This window comes from Punica granatum, chromosome 4 (genome assembly GCF_007655135.1).
Source record: "Punica granatum isolate Tunisia-2019 chromosome 4, ASM765513v2, whole genome shotgun sequence".
Taxonomy (NCBI): domain Eukaryota; kingdom Viridiplantae; phylum Streptophyta; class Magnoliopsida; order Myrtales; family Lythraceae; genus Punica; species Punica granatum.
In genome coordinates this window covers 16,541,663-16,560,828 of record NC_045130.1, presented here as the reverse complement: position 1 = coordinate 16,560,828, position 19,166 = coordinate 16,541,663, and the positions used below count along the sequence as shown (strand labels likewise).

Below are 19,166 nucleotides of genomic sequence, written 5' to 3'. Positions count from 1 at the left end.
TATATAGTCTCGACATTTGAAACAATAACACAATTTGATCATTCGATCCAAGTGTTGAGTAAATCCATGACAGAACATGCTGACCTGATATGTTATCTGCTCATGTGGCATGTTAAATGCCACGCTGGACCCCCATAGGACCCAAAAACCACATCATTTTTAACCTTTGTTAATTTATTATTATTATTATTTTGGAGTAGGGGTTTGGGGGCAGGTGTCCCCACCCCCTCTCTCTGCTATGGAGAAGCAGAAGAGAGAGAGGGGATGGGGCTCCCTTCCAGCTGGCAACCTCCCTGTCGAACAATGTCGCCGGAGCCCCTTCCTGTCCATTGAATATTGTCATTTAACTTACCATCAAATTCCTTTCCATGAATTGGGCAATCTAATCTTTGCCTTTGAGTGCTGTATGACATCCCCCGACAAAATTTCCTTGTGTATGCTGCAACCTTTATTGATCTCGAGGATTTTCTAGACCATGTCCAGTTCGATTTGCTGTAATCGATTTAGGTGGTTCAATATATGTGATTGTGTTGGTCAGGAAAAATATATAAATGTGTTTGTTAATTTTTCCCAGAAAATTATACAAAAATGTTGGTGACTTGACGTGAAGCTGATAGAAATTTTTACAAAATTCAACTCTAAAGATTCTCCCGATAAAGTCGCCCACGAGAACATTAATTAGCTGAACCGACATAGTTGGTGAGTACATTTTAATAGTATTACTCCATAATAATACAGTATAATTTATATACAATAATAAAAAGAGTAAACTGACAATTTATCGATATTAGATTAAATCATACATTAAGAAATTTTTTTATATCAAATTGGATATTGACAGATTAAGTGTATATCAAATAATCCATTATGTCTGTCTATTGTCCAATGAGGAACGTAAATATTGATGTGACATTATTTCTTACTTTTTTTTACATTAATTTTGATTTTAACCTATTAAATATATATCATATCGCTCTTTTCGTCAGGGGTTTCGTCAAGTTTTTAACGATAAATAGACAGAAATGGGTAATATGATGTACATTTAATAAATCGATGTCAGAATTAATGTAAAAAAAATTTTGAAGTTAGATTTAATATAACATCAATTAGTTTACTCTCATAAAAATATGACTGACACCTCCAACGATGCCATATCAGAAGAGTAACTCAATTTTTACCTTCTCATCGATCATAAAATGACAAATAGCCTTTCAATTATAAATTTGAAAAGTCCTCTATATGTAGTTTAAATAGAGAAAAAAGAAAAAGAAACTCATCATTGGTCCAGATATATGCCCTTAGCATCTTTGCAAAGAACGATACGAAAACCCTTTGACCACCCCCGAGTACGGTGGAATATACCAACCTGGATTGCTCATTAATTGGACACTTATTTTCATTAAATAAAATATCAAATTCGAGTCTTGTGAAAAAAAATTTACGCGAAGAGTTCAAGAACTAATTCGATTCAAGCGGAATTAGTCGGGACTTTTGAACTAGGTGTACAACGGAAAAAGGAATACCCTGGGATCTCCAAACTACAAAAAAATGAGCGTAATTGTTGATTCAAAAATCAAACTTTTATATGACATACACTGTCCACTTCTTTGTTAGTATTCATAGCATTGCATAGTCTCCTTTTCTATAAACATTCCATCTCTCTCTTTGCTTTCCTTTCATCCCGTCCAAGGCCAATCCATAGAAATCTTTGAGGAAGCCAATCCATGCTTCTTTTTTTATGACTCGCCAATTCAAGGCATCTATGGGGAAGCTTTCAAGTGGGCAATTTTCCTTTGCACGACGGAAAGATATCGCCGCCCATAAATCTTCTCATGTGTCATGTTTGCTCCTTGTCAGACAAAATGGCACTTTGTGCCTTATATTTAGTTTTTAAAAATTATAAATCAAGCAAGTGGGGCTGGAAGAAAAAAAAAATCATAGAACTAATATAATGAAATAAATGAGAGAAATAATCTAAAATATTAATTATTTTAATGAAATTTTTCGATCTATCAATTTTTTAAATATTGGTATAAAAAATCACTATGTTTACCTCTATTTTTCTAATATATCAATCCATTAATTAGGCCGTCAAAACTGCTGATGTAACCGTTAATGGCGCTGATGTGGCAAATGGTTGTCTACGTGGATGGCGTGCCACAAACTTTTTAACATAAAAAATCACATAATTTGTTTTGTTAAAAGAATTTTTAATAGAAAAGAAATGTTAGAACAATTACAAATTTGTTATTGGCAAATCAAAAACATATCCATATTCGTTATCACATTAAGTAATATAGGAATTTATACATATTATACTACAAAAAACAATAACCATGCCAAAATAACCGTTCCAACAAAATTTGTGTGCACCAGCATCTATAAAATTTTAGCATGGTTTAACTTGTTGGATACAAATTCTGTTGGAATGGTTACTTTATCATGGAAACGGAGGTAAACGTTATGATTTTTAAGTCAAAATTTAAAATTTTGGTAGATCAAGGAATTTCATTAAAGTAATTGATTTTTCAGTCTATTTCCTCCAAATGAATATTCTAATAACAATTATAGATACATCTGACACTATAAAATAAAATATTTTAAAAACTAATGAAGAAGTATAAGTAATTCTCAAGGAAAAATGAAACTGAAACCTTTTAATTACTAGATGAAAGTGTGTCATATTGCGCCACACCCTTTTCATTCAACACTCATATTTATATACAATCAAATTGGAAATATAGCACTACCTCTTTTTTCCAATTAATGTACAACGGACGAGCATGCCTAATACAATGAAATATAAATTCTAATAGCTATTAAAGAGGCACATATAATCACATCGAATATCAAACATAGAGCCTTTTGATTATCAAATAAGAACGTATGCCACTGCGCTATAATTTTTTTTATAAATTATCTTTATTATCAATAATTTTATTATTTTTTAAAAAACATCACCTTGATAAAAAAAATATATATATGATTAATAAGAAATAAACTTTCACTAAACGTAAGTCGAGTTGGTCATAATTTAAGCATTAAAGTTGCATCAATACTACTAACTTGAAAGAAAGCACAATTCTGCCTTCGACCCCATACTTCAACCAAAGAAAAGAAAAATGAAATGCGAAGTTGTTTCAAGTATGAAACATTATATATTATAGGTCAAGTAAAGAACTTCTTCAAAGTCAAATCAAGAGCAACGTTGGTGGTGCTATATCCCCCATCCACCACTAGGTTCACCCCGCTTACGTACTTGGACTCGTCGCTTGTGAGGTACAGAGCCGCACTCGCTATGTCGTCGATCCTCAGCGCCGCCCCTTTTAGATTTGCACACTCGCTTAGGATTCCCTATATCATCTCGTCGTCCACCCCTCCAAACCCTTCCCTCGACAATGCCGTGGGCACTAGGAAGGGAGATATGCTATTAACTCTGATCCCATGCTGCCCCAGCTCGACCCTGAGATTCCTGGCTAGTCCAACAACAGCATGCTTCGCCGCAACATAAGTATGAGGTGCGTCGCTGGCGGTCACTGCAGTGAGGCTCGCGGTGAACAGGATGCTCCCCATTCGCGTCGGGACCATGACCCTGGCGACATGTTTGGCTGCTAGGAACGCGCCATAGACATGGACGTCAAAGGTCTTCTTGAAGTCCCCGTAGTCGAACTCGCAGATTCTAGCAGTGGGGCTGCCCTCGGTTCCTGCATTATTGAATATCACATCGAGCTTGTCGTGCCACCCCACCGTACCATTGATGCAAATCGTAGCACGACTTCAAGGGATCTAGTTCAAGTTCCAATTTGACCAATTATGCGAGCACGAGCAAAGAAGTTTAAAGATAAATTTAACGGCCTGATTCAAGAGGTTTGGGCTCAAACAAATTCGTTGAGACCCATTGGACATGAATCACGTGATCAACAAAGATCCATTAACATGATTCAAGTTATAGAAGATTCCGAGCGGAGGCCCATTGGACATGAATCACGTGATCAACAAAGATCCATTAACATGATTCAAGTTATAGAAGATTCCAGGCAATGCTAAATTCAGCAAGTATTTGAGGAAGTTTTTAGAATATTTAATGATCAAGATAAGATATCATCAGATTTGTTTAAAGTTTAAATCTCATGGAGATATTCTCGGGATATTTAGATTTCATATCTTTATGAATTATGTCATATCTCTATCGATATTTTAGGTTTTATTTTCCTTATCTATAGAAGGAGATATGGCCAGATTAGGATTACTTTTTATCTATATATATTCATCTTAGTGAAATTTTAATAAAAAAAGGAACATTCAGAAAATTATGAGAGTATTCTCTTTGGTTCTTGGATAACTAATTCGAACTTATCGGAAGTTTTTGTGGCATTCATCATCGACTTATCAAACGGCTTTCCACCACCGTTTGTGGCGTCATCATCGACTTATCAAACGGCTTTTCACCACCGTTTGTGGCGTCTTCCTATATACCGAGGTTCTTGTTTCGCAATAAACAACGGGTTGAGGTCAGTTATACCAAGGTTCTTGTTTATGTTGTAAACAACGGGTCGAGAGTTCGTCAATCAAATCTGATCGTGAAACGATCTTAGGTTCCTTTAGTTGTCGGGTCTCGTCATTCCTGGCGGGAATCGCATAATTTGGTATCAGAGCATCAAACTCCAAATCAAGTTTTCGTTTCAATTTGCTGAGCTTCGTTTCGTCAAGTTTGATCTTTCTGGATTATTATTAGTAAAAAAAGGCAAAAAAAAGTGCTGAAAGAAAAATAAAACAAAACGAAAGAACATAAGAAAAGAAAGAAGTTGTTGTAGTCAATTTGATCCAAATTCTTTGTATCAGACCATTCTAAAGTTGTTATTTCCATTTCTTTGTAATCTACTTTGATTCTGATCCCAAAATTTCATAAAACATTCTAGTTTATTTAATCCTTCATAGTAGTTGTCTTCTCTCTTGTTTCCTTTCTTCCTTAAATTTCCTTCGACCACTAATTTTCCTTGGTAAGTTCTTGTTGAATTGCTACTGGAAATTTTGGAGAATTGTTCGTTTAGTTTCAAGAGATCTGAAAGAGAATTATCGAGTGGAAAAAGGCAGGAGTGGTGAGAACATTAGAGGGTTAAAAGCCACGTTTGTTTGAGTGAAAACACGAGTGTAGAGTGATTCACATTCTTGAGTGTAAACACGTAAGGGAGAGAATTGTGAGGTCATTTCTTTCTAACTTTATTTTGCAACAATCAGGTCTCACAACAGTTCTAAGAGTATTCCCGAAGGTGCTACGAAATTGACTGATTCGAAAATATTTATGGAAGCCATGATGAGTGAGATGAGGCGTGTGATGAGATTGGAGTTTGAGCAGGTTCATGAACGGATAGATCTAATGGAATAAATGTGTGGAGCAGCCACGAAATGCTCCTACTGCACGTAGGAGGGAAAGAGTTCAACCGAGGGAAGTGGGGGTTGAAGATGAAGAGAATTATGGGGCTGGTTTTGATGAAGAAAATGATCGAGATTCGGTTGTTAGTAATAGGAGACATGGAGGGCGGTTTAGAGAAGTTAGGAATCGAGAAGACAATAACTTTGGTAGTATTAAGATGATAATCCCATCGTTTCAAGGAAAGAGTGATCCCGAAGCATACCTTGAATGGGAGAAAAGGGTGGAGTTTGTATTTGATTGTTATAGTTATTCCGAGCTGAAGAAAGTCAAATTGGCTGCAATTGAATTCTCGAATTATGCAATTGTCTGGTGGGATCAATTGGTGATAAATAGGCGAAGAAATAGAGAGCCACCTATATATACGTGGGAGGAAATGAAAAGGGTGATGAGGACGCGATTTCTTCTTAGTTATTACTACCAGGAGCTGTATAATAAGTTACAAAGTTTTAGGCAAGGTAACCGGAGCGTAGAGGAATATTTTAAGGAGATGGAAGTGGCCATGATTAGAGCAAATGTAGAGGAGGATCGGGAGTCTACTATGACAAGATTTTTGGCTGGATTGAACCGAGAAATTCAAAATGCCGTGGAATTACAACATTATTTGGAGTTTGAGGATATGGTGCACATGGCCATCAAGATTAAGAACTAGTTCGAGAGGAGAGGCAATACATGTGCAAGCTAAAGTCTAAGCACATCCACTTGGAAACCGAATCAGCGGAAGAAAGATGAGAAGCAATCCACGTCGAAGTCGAAAACCGAGCAAAAGCAAGATGCAATCAGCCACGTTCCTCAAGATAAAACCGACATTTCTACCTCCAGGAATCGTGACATTAAGTGTTTTAAATGTCAAGGCAGGGGACGCATAGCAAGTCAATGCATGAATAAGCGGGTCATGGTGATGTGAGACAATGGTGACACTGAAGATTCCGACACCGATGACATGCCCCCATTGGAGGACATTCCCATGGAGGAATATTTAGCTCCAGATGCATTGACATTGGTGGCAAGGAGAGCATTCAGCTTACAAACAAAAGGAGTTGAATAAGTGTAGCGGGAGAACATCTTTCACACTAGGTGCTACATCAAAGACAATGTATGTAGTGTGGTTATTGATGGTGGTAGTTCCACTAATGTCGCAAGCACAACAACGGTGGAAAAATTGGGACTGCCCATGTTGAAGCACCTTAGGCCGTACAAGCTGCAATGGTTTAATGATAGTGGTGAGATAATAGTGAACAAGCAGGTGTTAGTTGCATTTCGAATTGGTAAATACGAAGATAAAATGTTGTGTGATGTAGTACTGATGCAAGCAGGACACTTGTTGCTAGGGCGTCTATGACAATTTAATAGGCATGTAAAGCATGACGACTTTACGAACAAATATTCATTTGTATTTAATCAGCGATTGATCACTCTTGTACCATTGACACCGCAGCAAGTATATGAGGATCAAGTGAGATTGCAAAAAGAGAGTGATCAAAAGAAAGAGAGTGATCACAAGAAAGAGAGTGAACAGAAGAAAATGAGTGAAAATCAGAGAGAGGTCGAGAAAAATGAGAGAGAAAAAGAAAATAGGCCATTGAGAGAAAATCAAAGAGAAAACAAAAAAAATTCTATGCAAAAATGAGTGAAATTAAGCGAACAATGTTTTCAAATCAGCCGATTATTGTATTTTTGTACAAAGAGGCATTTTTCAACACTAACGAACTTGATATCGTTCTGCCTAATTCTGTTGTTTCTCTTTTACAGGAGTATGATAATGTCTTTCCCGAGGAAACACCACATGAGTTACCTCCAATTCGAGGGATTCAACATCAAACTGATTTTGTTCCCGGTGCGACAATTCCAAACCGACCAGCCTATAGGAGCAATCCTGAGGAGACAAAAGAGTTTCAACGGCAGATAAGTGAGTTGTTGGAGAAAGGGTACGTGAAGGAGAGCATGAGCCCATGCGCCGTTCCGATTATACTTGTACCTAAGAAGGATGAGATGTGGAGAATGTGTATTGATTGCCGAGCAATCAATAATATAACGGTAAAGTATCATCATCCTATTCCTCGCTTAGATGATATGTTGATGAGCTGCATGGTTCTTGTGTATTTTCTAAAATTGTTTTAAAGAGTGGTTATCATCAGATTAGAATGAAAGAAGAAGATGAAGGGAAAACTGTCTTTAAAGCAAGATACGGTTTGTATGAATTGTTAGTTATGCCTTTTGGTTTGACTAATACTCCAAGCACTTTTATGAGACTTATGAATCATTTTTTGCGTGTATTTATAGGTAGATTTGTTGTTGTCTACTTTGATGATATACTCGTTTATAGCAAAAACTTAGATGATTATAATGTACATTTGAAATCTGTTTTAAATGTGCTTAGGAATGAATTATTTGCTAATATGAAGAAGTGTACTTTTTGCACCAATAAGCTTGTATTTTTGGGATTTGTTGTTAGTACACAAGGTATACAGGTTGATGAAGAGAAGGTACGTGCAATCCAAGAGTGGCATAGTCCCACAAGTGTAAGTAATGTTCGTAGTTTTTATGGACTTGCTAGTTTTTACAGGTGGTTTGTGAAGGACTTTAGTAGTATAGCCGCACCACTTACTGAAGTGATCAAGAAGAACGCCGGATTTAGATGGGGAGAAGAACAAGAGAAGGCGTTTCAGCTAATCAAAGAGAAGTTGACCAACGCTCCTTTATTATCTTTACCTAACTTTTCTAAAACTTTTGAGATTGAATGTAATGCTTCAGGTGTTGGTATAGGTGTAGTTCTCAAGCAGGAAGGACGACCAATTACTTATTTCAGCGAAAAACTAAGCGGGGCAGTCCTAAACTATCAAACTTATGATAAGGAGCAATATGCAAAACACGCCAACAAGAGGCGTCATAAGATGATTTTTGAACCCGGAGATTGGGTTTGGTTGCATATGGGAAAAGAGAGATTTTCGGCGCAAAGACGTTCCAAATTGCTTCCAAGAGGAGATGGTCCTTCTCAAGTCCTAAAGCGCATTAATGACAATGCTTACAAACTAGACTTACCTGGTGAGTACAATGTGAGTGCTACTTTTAATGTTCCTGATTTGCTTCCTTTTGATGAAAGTGATGATTTGAGGGCAAATCCTTTTCAAGAGGAGGGGAATGATGCAAATCGTAGCACGACTTTAAGAGATCCAGTTTAAGTTCCAATTGGACTGATTACGCGAGCACGAGCAAAAAAGTTTAAAGATGAACTCAATGACCTGATTCAAGATGTTTAGGCTCAAACAAATTTGTGGAGGCCCATTGGACATGAATCACATAATCAACAAAGATCCATTAACATTATTCAAGTTATAGAAGATTCCGGGTAAGGCTAAATTCAGCAAGTATTTGAGGAAGCTTCTAGAATATTTGATGATCAAGATAAGATATCATCAGATTTATTTAAAGTTTAAATCTCATGGAGATATTCTCGGGATATTTAGATTTCATATCTTTGTAGATTATGTCATATCTCTATCGATATTTTAGGTTTTATTTTCCTTATCTATAGGAGGAGATATGGCCAGATTAGGATTACTTTATGTCTATATATATTCATCTTAGTGAATTTTTAATAAAAAAAGGAACATTCGGAAAATTGTGAGAGTATTCTCTTTGGTTCTTGAATAACTAATTCGAACTTATTGGAAGTTTCTGTGGCGTTTATCATCGACTTATCAAATGGCTTTCCACCACCGTTTGTGGCGTCATTATCGACTTATCAAACGGCTTTTCACCATCGTTTGTGGCGTCTTCCTATCTACCGAGATTCTTGTTTTGTAATAAACAACGGGTTGAGGTCAGTTATACCAAGGTTCTTGTTTATGTTGTAAACAACGGGTCAAGGGTTTGTCAATCAAATCTGATCGTGGAACGATCTCGGGTTCCTTTAGTTGTCGGGTCTCGTCATTCATGGCGGAAATCGCATCAAGCATCCACCGCGTCCTTTACATCGGATTCTCTGGTGACATCCCAGTGGACATAGGACATGCTCCGCTCTTGATCAGAACCGTTATTATTGATGTCGTTGCAGACCGAGCGGCCGAGCTCGTCTTGGATATCGGCGATCACGACCTTGGCACCGTGCCTGGCGAACAGTCTCGCAGTGCTCTCTCCAATGCCGCTGGCTCCGCCGGTTATCAGAGCCACCTTGCCCTCCATCCTGTAAGGTAACAAAGATTTGACTGATCCCATAATTTCTGTATTCAACCAAAAAGATTAATTGATGAAATAAATATAATTAAATTGAAATTACCTCCTGGCAATGGGTGCTAATACAGAAGCCCCTTTCATGGATCTGAGCTTAGTTGGATTAATGGTGATGGATAGCTTGCTCTTGAAATGTTCAACTCAGACGAGGCCTGTTGAATGTTAATAGATGTATAAATAGAGGGAAGAGTACTCGATGGGCTAAGAAGTAATTTAATAGCTAAAATAATATATATCTCACGCAATAGTCTATCAATTAGTATTTGACTGATCTGAGATGATATTATTTAAGAGTTGAATTTTTTGATACTAGTCGTGCGGACCAATAGAAAAATAAATTTTTAATTAACTGCATGAAGTTATCTATCAACTTGCACGAGTCGTCCAAATAATAATGCATCTCTTTCCTTTCTTGGATATATACACACACAATGGAGGCTATGAACTTAATATATTGAAATAGAAATTATAAATACATAATAAAGTAATACGGATAGTTTTACTGGATATCAAATTTGGAACATTTTGATCACTATACGTGATGTGCATTACTACGCTGTATCATCTCTTAATCTCTCTTGGATATCTGCTTATACATTGTGCGTTAGTCTCACTTATTTTTAGTTTTTTGATCAAGTAGTCCGCCTTAAAAACATATCAGCCGATGATGTTGATGGTTCACCCAAAAAAAAAATCAGTCGAGCTCATCACTCGAAATATGTTTTGCGGTCAGAGCCGACAAATGGACGAAAATTAGTTTACATTTTGCCCAAGATTGGTCTGCGGCCACTCAGATGTTAGTCCAAAGGCTAAAAGCCGAAGGAGACAATCCCCAACGAACACTTTGTCCTTTTTTAAATATAATAATACACACATATATATATATAATATAAATTAGATGAAAACTCGCGTGTTGAGCAGACGATTATGAAGAAATTTAATATAGAAATCTTGAAATATCAAAACTTATTCATATTGTTAATTAAAACTGAAATAAATATTTTATTAAAACAATCAGTATCGAAAAAAATAGTTTGAAAAAGAAATTAATTTAAAAAATTCATTCTGCAAACTGAAATTCTACCAAAGAATAAAAATAACTAAATAAAACTACTTAAAGTTAATAGAGAAAATATTTTTATTAAATTATGAAATCAAAATAATAAAGAAATATTCACGGTATATAAATCAGAATAGTATTACCGTTACAGAAACGACGTCCATAATGTAACTCGAATAGAGATTATGTCAAAACGATCAATATCGAAACAATCAATCTCGAATAAAGTTCATTTAACAAATCAAAGTTCAATCAAGAAAAAGAAAATTTTGGTAAAGATTATTAAAACAACCAAAATATCATAGCAATTAGTTTGAAATTTGCATTAAGAAAATTCTTTCTATGAGTCAAAATTCAACCATGAAAAAAAAACAATTTGGAGACGAAAGTAAAAAAGAGATTTGGAATTATATATAGAATATTGTTCTCCTTTAACCCATTCTGGACTATATATATATATATATACATACAGAGGTCGAATTTGTTAAAAAATAACAATTATATATTTAATATATTTAATCTCTATATAGTAACCATTACAATCTATATATATTTAATTGAAGCGACAACTATATATGCCATCTATATATATTTTGTTGCGGCAACTATATTTTTTATATTATATATAGAGCAATGCAATTATGGTAATGCCTTTATTGAGCTATATTCTATTATAATCTAAATATTGAGAGATGTATATGTATAATCTATATATTCTAATGCATATTTTGTTTAATTGTATATATTTATGTGTGCCTTATGTCATATTAATTTTCTTTTATGTATTTGATTGAGCCTTATATAAATTTTATACATTTACTACATAATTAATTAATTAAATTTCCTTAATAAGAATATATAAAAATTTCCTTAGAATAAGTGATTTCCTTCCTTTATAAGAATATATAATAATTTTCTTAATATAAATCGATGACGTGGCAATGTGAGAGCTTCGCTTTTTATTTTTGATGATGTGGCAGCTTGAGAATTTGGCTTATACTTGTTTTTATATATATATGTGTGTGTAACTAACGGAATATATATAAATTGAAATATATTATCATAATGTAACTAAAAGAATATATATATTACTAAAAAGAAATTGTTAATATTACATAAAGATTTTGGATCAAATTGCTGACCATATATTAAACGTATGAATCATCCATTTATTATTGCGACGTTAAGTTTGACTGTTTGGTACTTTAATGATGTTATCATATCGTCGAATTATTATTGCGACGTTGAAGTTTGATTGTTTGGTACTTTAATGATGTTATCATATAGTAGGTTTTACGCATACATTGCATAGATTTTTTTTCTTTTGTGAACGCGCACATAGATAATTAAACATTTTTTCCCCTATGATTGAATAGATTATTATAATTTTTACATATTAATATATGCGTATATATTTTTTCTCCTTTGCAAATAAAATTTAACAAATTTCAACTCTGAAGAGTATCTTATATAAGGTCAATAGGGCGTACATTTCAACGAAGGCGATAATATAATTTATAACAGAAAACATGTGACAAGTGATAAGATATGACACTGATTATTATTCTTTCCCTCTCGAATATGTCATATCAACGTCCTCTGAAGCAGGGAAATTCTAGTATGACTCCGGAATCCAATCAGCCCTAAAACAATATGTAGATCTTACAATAGTACATATGAGTACTTAATTCTCATGGAAAATATTACTTCTAAGTCATTTCGAGAGAAACATTGGTGATGTTGTAGTCCCCGTCCACCGCCAAGTTCATCCCGATCACGTACTTGTACTCATCGCTCGCGAGGTAGAGAGCCACTTCGGCTATATCCTCGGCCTTCAGCACCGTCCCTTTCAGGTTTGCTGCTGCCGAGATTATTTCCTCGGCCTTTTCCACATCTACACCGCCGAATCCTTCCCTCACTGTTGGTGTGGCCACTCCGAAAGGAGATATGCAATTGACTCTGATCCCATATTGCCCCAACTCAACCCCGAGATTCTAAGTCAGTCGGACAACAGCATGTTTCGACGCCGAGCACATGTAAGTAAAAAAACCATGGGTTACAGGAGCAACGCTCCCCGTGAGCAGTACTTCCTCTATTTTCCGGCATCATGAACCTAGAAGCATGTTTGGCCGCCATGAATACTTCATACACATTACGTCAAAAAATTTCTTAAATATCTCATAATCGATTGCCGAAATTCTAGGATCGTAACCGCCCGGGATCCCCGCATTGCTGAACATCACATGGAGCTTACCGTAGTTCTTCACTGCACTGTCCACCGTGTTCTTAACATCTGTCTCGCTCCTGACGTCGCAGTGGATTAGGAAACTGTCTGGTTCTGGTCCGATCTAATATCCTTGCATACATACAGGCTGAGCTGATCCTGGACATCGGCGGTCACCACTTTCGTGCCGCGCCTTGCGACCAACCTCACGGTGCTCTCTCCGATGCCACTGGCTCCACCATTTTTCAGAGTCACCTTGCCCCCCAAACTGTACTCGAAGCTTGCGCACTCTTTTCAATATACGGTGCAAAAAGGTTGAGTCGTTCCATGGCATTTCCTATGGTAAATTAGCGTGTAATCAACATGTAGAAGACTCAGAGACTTTAAACCAAAAGAAAGTAAAATTACCTCTCGGCAATGGGAGCTAACAGAGGAGCCTCTTTCATCTCTGAGCTTGATTTGTGATTTCCCAAGACAATTGCTCTCAGATTAATGGTCAATTAATACAGCTAAAGGAAGATCAGTTCATTGGCTTAAAATATAAGAAATTATTCAGAGAAAGAGGTACAATGAGATACGCCTTCGCTTGGTAACGAAACGCTTTGGGTTCGATTTTCATCAGTCGGACTATAGGTACCTCTCTATTTAACTTTTCTTTTCATATACTAAATTCATGGATCTCATTGAAAAAATGAATATAAAGATTATTATTGAGAAAATATTGACATACATGATACTGGTGATTTGACTGAGACGAGACAAATTAAAATACTGTTAGAAGAAATCGTTAGTGTATACTAAATTCATGTACGTGATACGCGGGTCTTATATGAATATTTTTTTTTCCCATTCTAATCATATTTTAAACGTTGATTTATTTTGCAAGGCATTTTATTTTAATATCTCTAGTTAAGTAAAATCAATTTGTACCATTTTTCCAAGAGGAAGGTTGTGCTCTCTAGGACCCTCTACCAGAACCATGTGGAGGAGGTATTCAATTCAACATACTGATCCTCGTCCGGCCAACTTTCTTAGGATGGACAGAGGCGGATAATCAGCAGGGTGGTGGACATGCAAGGGTGCGGAGCGATGACGAAGCAGTCCAAGACCGGGGCTGATGCTGGATTCTATGATTTAGTGGAGCACACACTCCAGAAGGATATGGACTTGGATCGAAAGGCGAGAGGGATACAGGATCTTCGTGAGATGACAAAAAAAGGTCCTCCACTACTACTAGGGAGATTTCCTGGATGAACTGCCTGGACTTCAATGTGGCCCTCAACCTCAGCGGGCTACAGAGGCAGGAGGTAAAAGAAGCTCAAGCTGTTGGCCCGAAAGTTCAAGATGACCAACCGCCCAGGGGGGGGTGCAGTATACCTCCTGCACCCAGCCCTCCACTCAGCTGTGTGGAGCGATGCTGACATGGACGAGCTTCTTTTAGGGAAGATCAATGTCAGGCAGGCAGGGGTGTCAAGGCTAAGTTCTTCTTGAGTATGCTTAAGCTCTGCGAGTCCGCTGAAATTTTTGGAGGGAGAGATTGGTGGTAAAAGAGAGAGGGTAGTGCTTGGGGAAGGAAGTCTGTGTGATATCAGGGGAAACGATTCAACAACAATTCTCAGAGGCTTGTGGAGAGGGGATTTATTTGGTTGGAGCTTCACGAATTTATTACTCTCGACGTTCACCTCAACCCTTCAGTTACTCGCCAAGCTATAGGCCAAGCTTCAGGCCTGGGCAAAAGAAGAAGGTCTATGCCTATAGATTGGTCGCAGCAGATTCACCCGAGGAGGGGGAGGACCACGACACATGCTTCATTCAAGAAGGAGAAGATCACAAAGATGTGGTTCGAGTGGAATGAGAATTGGGGGGCTCGAGAGCTCGAGGTTGAGGTGGCTGAGTGCGGCAACGAATTCCTCGAGAGCCCCCGATGATGAGGGAAGATGTGAAAGCTTTGTACAAAAAGGTCAGTCACTTTATTTCTTTGCCCCTTCCACTTACTAACTTCGTCACGTTCTAACTTTCAGGCGAGCTTCCAGAATCAAAGGCCTCGCAATCGACCCTTTTACCGGCAACTCTTAGAAGAACTTGTATTGGTTTGTAGTGATAACAGGATCAGCTTTACGATGGCTTCTTGAAATGTAAAGATTCTTGCTCTCCTTTTAGATGTTCTGCCACAAACTGACATTGTGCTCCCTTGGTATCGCTAATCCCCAGCTGTGATTGGCATTTTTGCTTATCTTCTAATATCGTACTATGACAGTCATTGGCTTCCCCTCTGGACAGCGTCCAGTTGAACAGCAACATGGATGGAAATCGAAATTATGCTGAAAATCTCTCCCCTAACCCTCTATCTGTGTTTTTCAGTCAGGGCGTTGGGTTTGGAGTTTCTAATGCTGAAGATACATTTTTTTTTACCTTTTTCCATCTGTTTACAGGCTAAATTTATCAAACTCTCCCTGTTTAACCTAAATTTTACCGTTTCCTTGATACAGTCCAGGCCCAAAGTTTCGGCATATATTGTATACGCTATACATGTATGTATCTAATCTCATCTTTAATTACTAAGACGCTAACCTTCCCGAATAGAGCTTCTGTACACGATAACTCGAGTTTTATGTGTTTCCTCAAGAAAACTACACTATTATTGGATCGTACTCATCTTTCCAATGGCTCAAAGTATCTTCTCAGGCCACAAAATCATCCGGCAGCTGTCGGCTGGGACCGAGCCTGTGGTGCTTATTCTGAGGATTGCAGATGACCTCGAATTTTGTTGCCTCGTCCGGATTGAATAGCCGATGGTCCAATAGAATTTATGAACCTCTCATGGGAACAAATCCATTATACATGATTCCCGAGACCTTACTACTCTTTATCTTTTAATCTTGTAATTCTGTTTTATCTCTTTCTGAGTTAAAATGTCCAGTTGGAAGAATAAGGGTGTATACACACAGGAAGTTCAAGACGAGCCAAGTTAAAACCTGAAACTCCAGTCCATACCAAGCTAAAAACTCCGAGATTTTTGGGATGCAAATGTGACAGAAGATGATCAAAAATTCCCTCATGACTCTATCAGCCAAAAAATAAAATAAAAAAGAAGCTCAAGACAGTATATAGATAATAATTAAAAAAAAAAAAACTACAAGCTGCTTCTGTATGGCTCAAAGGCTGCTGAGCTTTCACTCGTCATCTTCATCTTCGTCGCCAGCAGCTGAATTGAGAGCATTCAGACGCTCGATCAGACGAGCCTTCCTCTCCTCATACGTAAGCTTCTTGAGGTTGTACCTGTTAACAAAAGTAAGCCAATAGCATTTATTTGTGCCCAAGGCCTACACCGAAGAAAAAAGATGGCTGCCCTACATGTGACTACCATGACCCGAATAGGCCAATATCATAAACCAATGAAGTGAACAATCAAAATTTGCCTTACCTCTTGTGTTCCTTGGGCAGTTGCTTCTCGGATTTCTTCAATGTGGGGTCAGCACGAATGGCAGCATGAACCTTCTTGTACATTGCCTCAATGTTATCAGGCTCAATACCTCTCTTGATGTATTCACTGAAGTGGGACTGATACTTTTCGGGTTCGTCCTCCATCAAGGTCTAGATAAAATAGAACCAGGCAGATGGCTCGATCTAAGTCTTAGTCCAGAACATAGACAGGAAACTCGGGGCTTCTGCTATGCAATCTTACAGAACACATTGAAGAAGATAGAACTTACGCTCATGTATGCAGCAACATGGCCACCATAAATATACTTGCGATGAACATCCACATCAAGCTGCTTGCTATCCTTAGAGAACCCAGCGAACCTCTTGTCACTGTGAGGAATATCAAGACCACCATCCAATGCCCCCTAAGAGATTATAGAAGAACATTTCAGCCTTTTCTCTTTATGAAGTTTAAACACTAAGCATCCGAACAAAAATCATCTCTGCAGAAACTAAGTAAAATCAGAACAAGCCCATGAGAATGAACTGATTCATGAAGTTCACAATACCTTAAGTGTAGCAAAGACACGGTTGCCAGTTGTGGTTCTGACAAGGCCAACATCAAGAAGGGCACGGAAGGGCCTTCTTTCCCCAGCAGGTTCAACAGAGTAATCCTCCCCAGTTGCCTAAAAACCGCAATTGGACAAACCACATATGTGACGCAAAAGATAACTAAAATTTTCGAAATCATCAAAATATCCACCGGCGTACCTCCACATTGCCTTCATATTCACCGTCCATCTCAAGCGTCTTCAACACACGGCGAGCCAAGAGAAGGCCAGTGCAGTAAGCTGATTCATAATAATATTTGCATTATAATACACACAAACTGATATAAAACTTTGCAGGAGAATTTCATGTATACGTGAAACAGAAAAAAGAGATTAGAGAAGCAGCATTACCAGCAGCATAGTTGGTGAGACCAACCTCAAGCCCATAACGAGGCAGCTCATGGGCGTAGGCTGCAGCAAGGACAATATCACCAGCAATGGTGGCGGACACTATTTGTGCAACAATATCCTTGTTGGTCTAATAAAAAGAGGTTAAGATGTAACATAAACTCTTATCTACTCTCCATGACTGCACAAGTGATCGTATTTAATTGTCAACACATTAAGGTCGCCAAAGTAAATTACTATCAGCTGCTCATAATCCAACCAGAGAATCCTAAATCAACAAGCAAGCATTTTGTGCTCATACGTCCATGCGAGGAATTACCACGATGATCATATAGGTGCTAAACCCAATGCAAAAGAAGTGCATGGGCACGAGCTGATCCACCGGATCATTGAAAAGAAAAGGCAAAAATGATAAAGGTGGGTCTTTTAGGATACGAATCGAACCACGAAGCGGTACTTCGGGGTGTTGTACTTGTTCTTGTCCTGGTTAATGAGGCGAATTCTCGCCCTATAGTCGGTCTTCCCTTCTGCAGAACCCAACAGCAATCACTGTTACAATGTATCCATTTCATGAGCCACCTATATCAGAAGTACGGGACAATTGCTTACCTCTTCTTCTCTTGAACTTGACCTGGTACCTCTTGAAGTAGGCCTTCGACTTCTGAGCCTTCACAAACGCCTGCCATAACGAAACCACATACGGAATAACATTAGCACTATGGAAGAGCACAGAATCCTCCAAACATGAGTAGACAGTGGGCAGATCAGATTCCCGTCATCAGAACAATCTACTCCGATTCACCATTAACAACGGATCTACAGCAGGAACTTGGAAATGCAGTAAAGTAACAGCACGAAGACATGCGTACTCACCATTACAGCTTGAGAGCTCGAGCGGGAGGAGAGAGAAGAAGCAGCCGGCCGAGTTGAGAAGAAGAAGAAGAAGATGCAGTGGAGCTAAACCCTACCGCCGATCTAATATAGACGGAATGGGCCGAATCAAGAACGAGGCCCATGCATTAGGGCCCATGGTCCGGCTTGGGCTTCTATGCAAGAGTCCCACTCATAATTCATGGGATCCCACTAATACTACTCTAACGAACACTTTCGTTCTTATGTAGGCTGAATATGCATACTCCCCAGGTCCATCCTCGAAGTTCGATGGATCTGATCAATCAAGACGTGTGATGCAATTGGAAGACTGCGGTTTATGTAGGTGGACTTTACATATAATACATGGTCACACTGACACTTAAGCGAGGATAGTCTATGCAATAGGTCGAAAGGCACCTTGCGTTCCTGCCGAAAAAGATCTATAGATCATATTCAAGCGGAAAACAGACTTTTATAGTCAAATTACTATGGTTCAGGATACCAAATAATGTCAAGGGCATGGTGACCCTACATCGAAGTCACTCGGCTGACCATATGTAGACACCCGACATGCATGTAGCTCATTGCCAAGCTCATACGAATCAGCATTACTAATTTTACTCGATTCGACAGATATGGCCACCCAACCGGCTGACCATATATGTATGTATATTTAGGGCGAGGCCCTAAATCCCCAAAACAATAAATTAGGCAGTGTCAATAGCTTTTTCCAACCTAAAATTGTGTTCAAAAACTTATAATCTCGTCGTGTTTTTTACCAAATTAAGATTAAGATGTCGAGTCGGAAGTATATATGCGCTCGGGAGACAAACCCGGGAAGTTAAAAGAGAAATCAATATCAAAAGTTGAAATTCCATCATACGATAACAAGCTAAAAGCTCCAAGTTCTCAGGGATGCCAATGTGACAAAAGATGAACAAAAATTACCTCACGATAGAAATA

General features: G+C 37.9%; 1 protein-coding gene, 1 long non-coding RNA gene and 1 pseudogene across 2 annotated transcripts; 1 reads left to right on the top strand and 2 right to left on the bottom strand.

Annotated features, from left to right (window-relative positions):
• Positions 1–3,168: 3,168 nt before the first annotated feature.
• On the bottom strand, positions 3,169–9,748 carry LOC116204179 (annotated as a pseudogene).
• Positions 9,749–12,660: 2,912 nt separating this feature from the next.
• LOC116206057 lies at positions 12,661–16,081 on the top strand. The gene is made up of 3 exons (XR_004156627.1): positions 12,661–12,760; positions 12,928–13,581; positions 13,984–16,081. It is a non-coding gene; the product is annotated as an uncharacterized LOC116206057 (long non-coding RNA).
• LOC116206056 (60S ribosomal protein L5-like) lies at positions 15,901–18,359 on the bottom strand. The gene is made up of 9 exons (XM_031538796.1): positions 18,204–18,359; positions 17,940–18,009; positions 17,766–17,857; positions 17,334–17,460; positions 17,143–17,222; positions 16,941–17,057; positions 16,662–16,796; positions 16,373–16,542; positions 15,901–16,227 (listed from the first exon to the last, which is right to left on the bottom strand). Exons 1-9 carry the CDS (start codon positions 18,204–18,206, stop codon positions 16,122–16,124), a joined length of 900 nt encoding a protein of 299 aa, XP_031394656.1. The 5' UTR covers positions 18,207–18,359; the 3' UTR covers positions 15,901–16,121.
• Between the last annotated feature and the right edge of the window lie 807 nt (positions 18,360–19,166).

Bases quoted from the DNA above. Each gene is read 5' to 3' on its own strand.
- LOC116206056 (XM_031538796.1), bottom strand. The intron at 17,058-17,142 runs GTACGCCGGTGG...TGCGGTTTTTAG, and splicing joins AATATGAAGGCAATGTGGAG to GCAACTGGGGAGGATTACTC. The intron at 16,543-16,661 runs GTAAGTTCTATC...TATTTTATCTAG, and splicing joins ATGTTGCTGCATACATGAGC to ACCTTGATGGAGGACGAACC.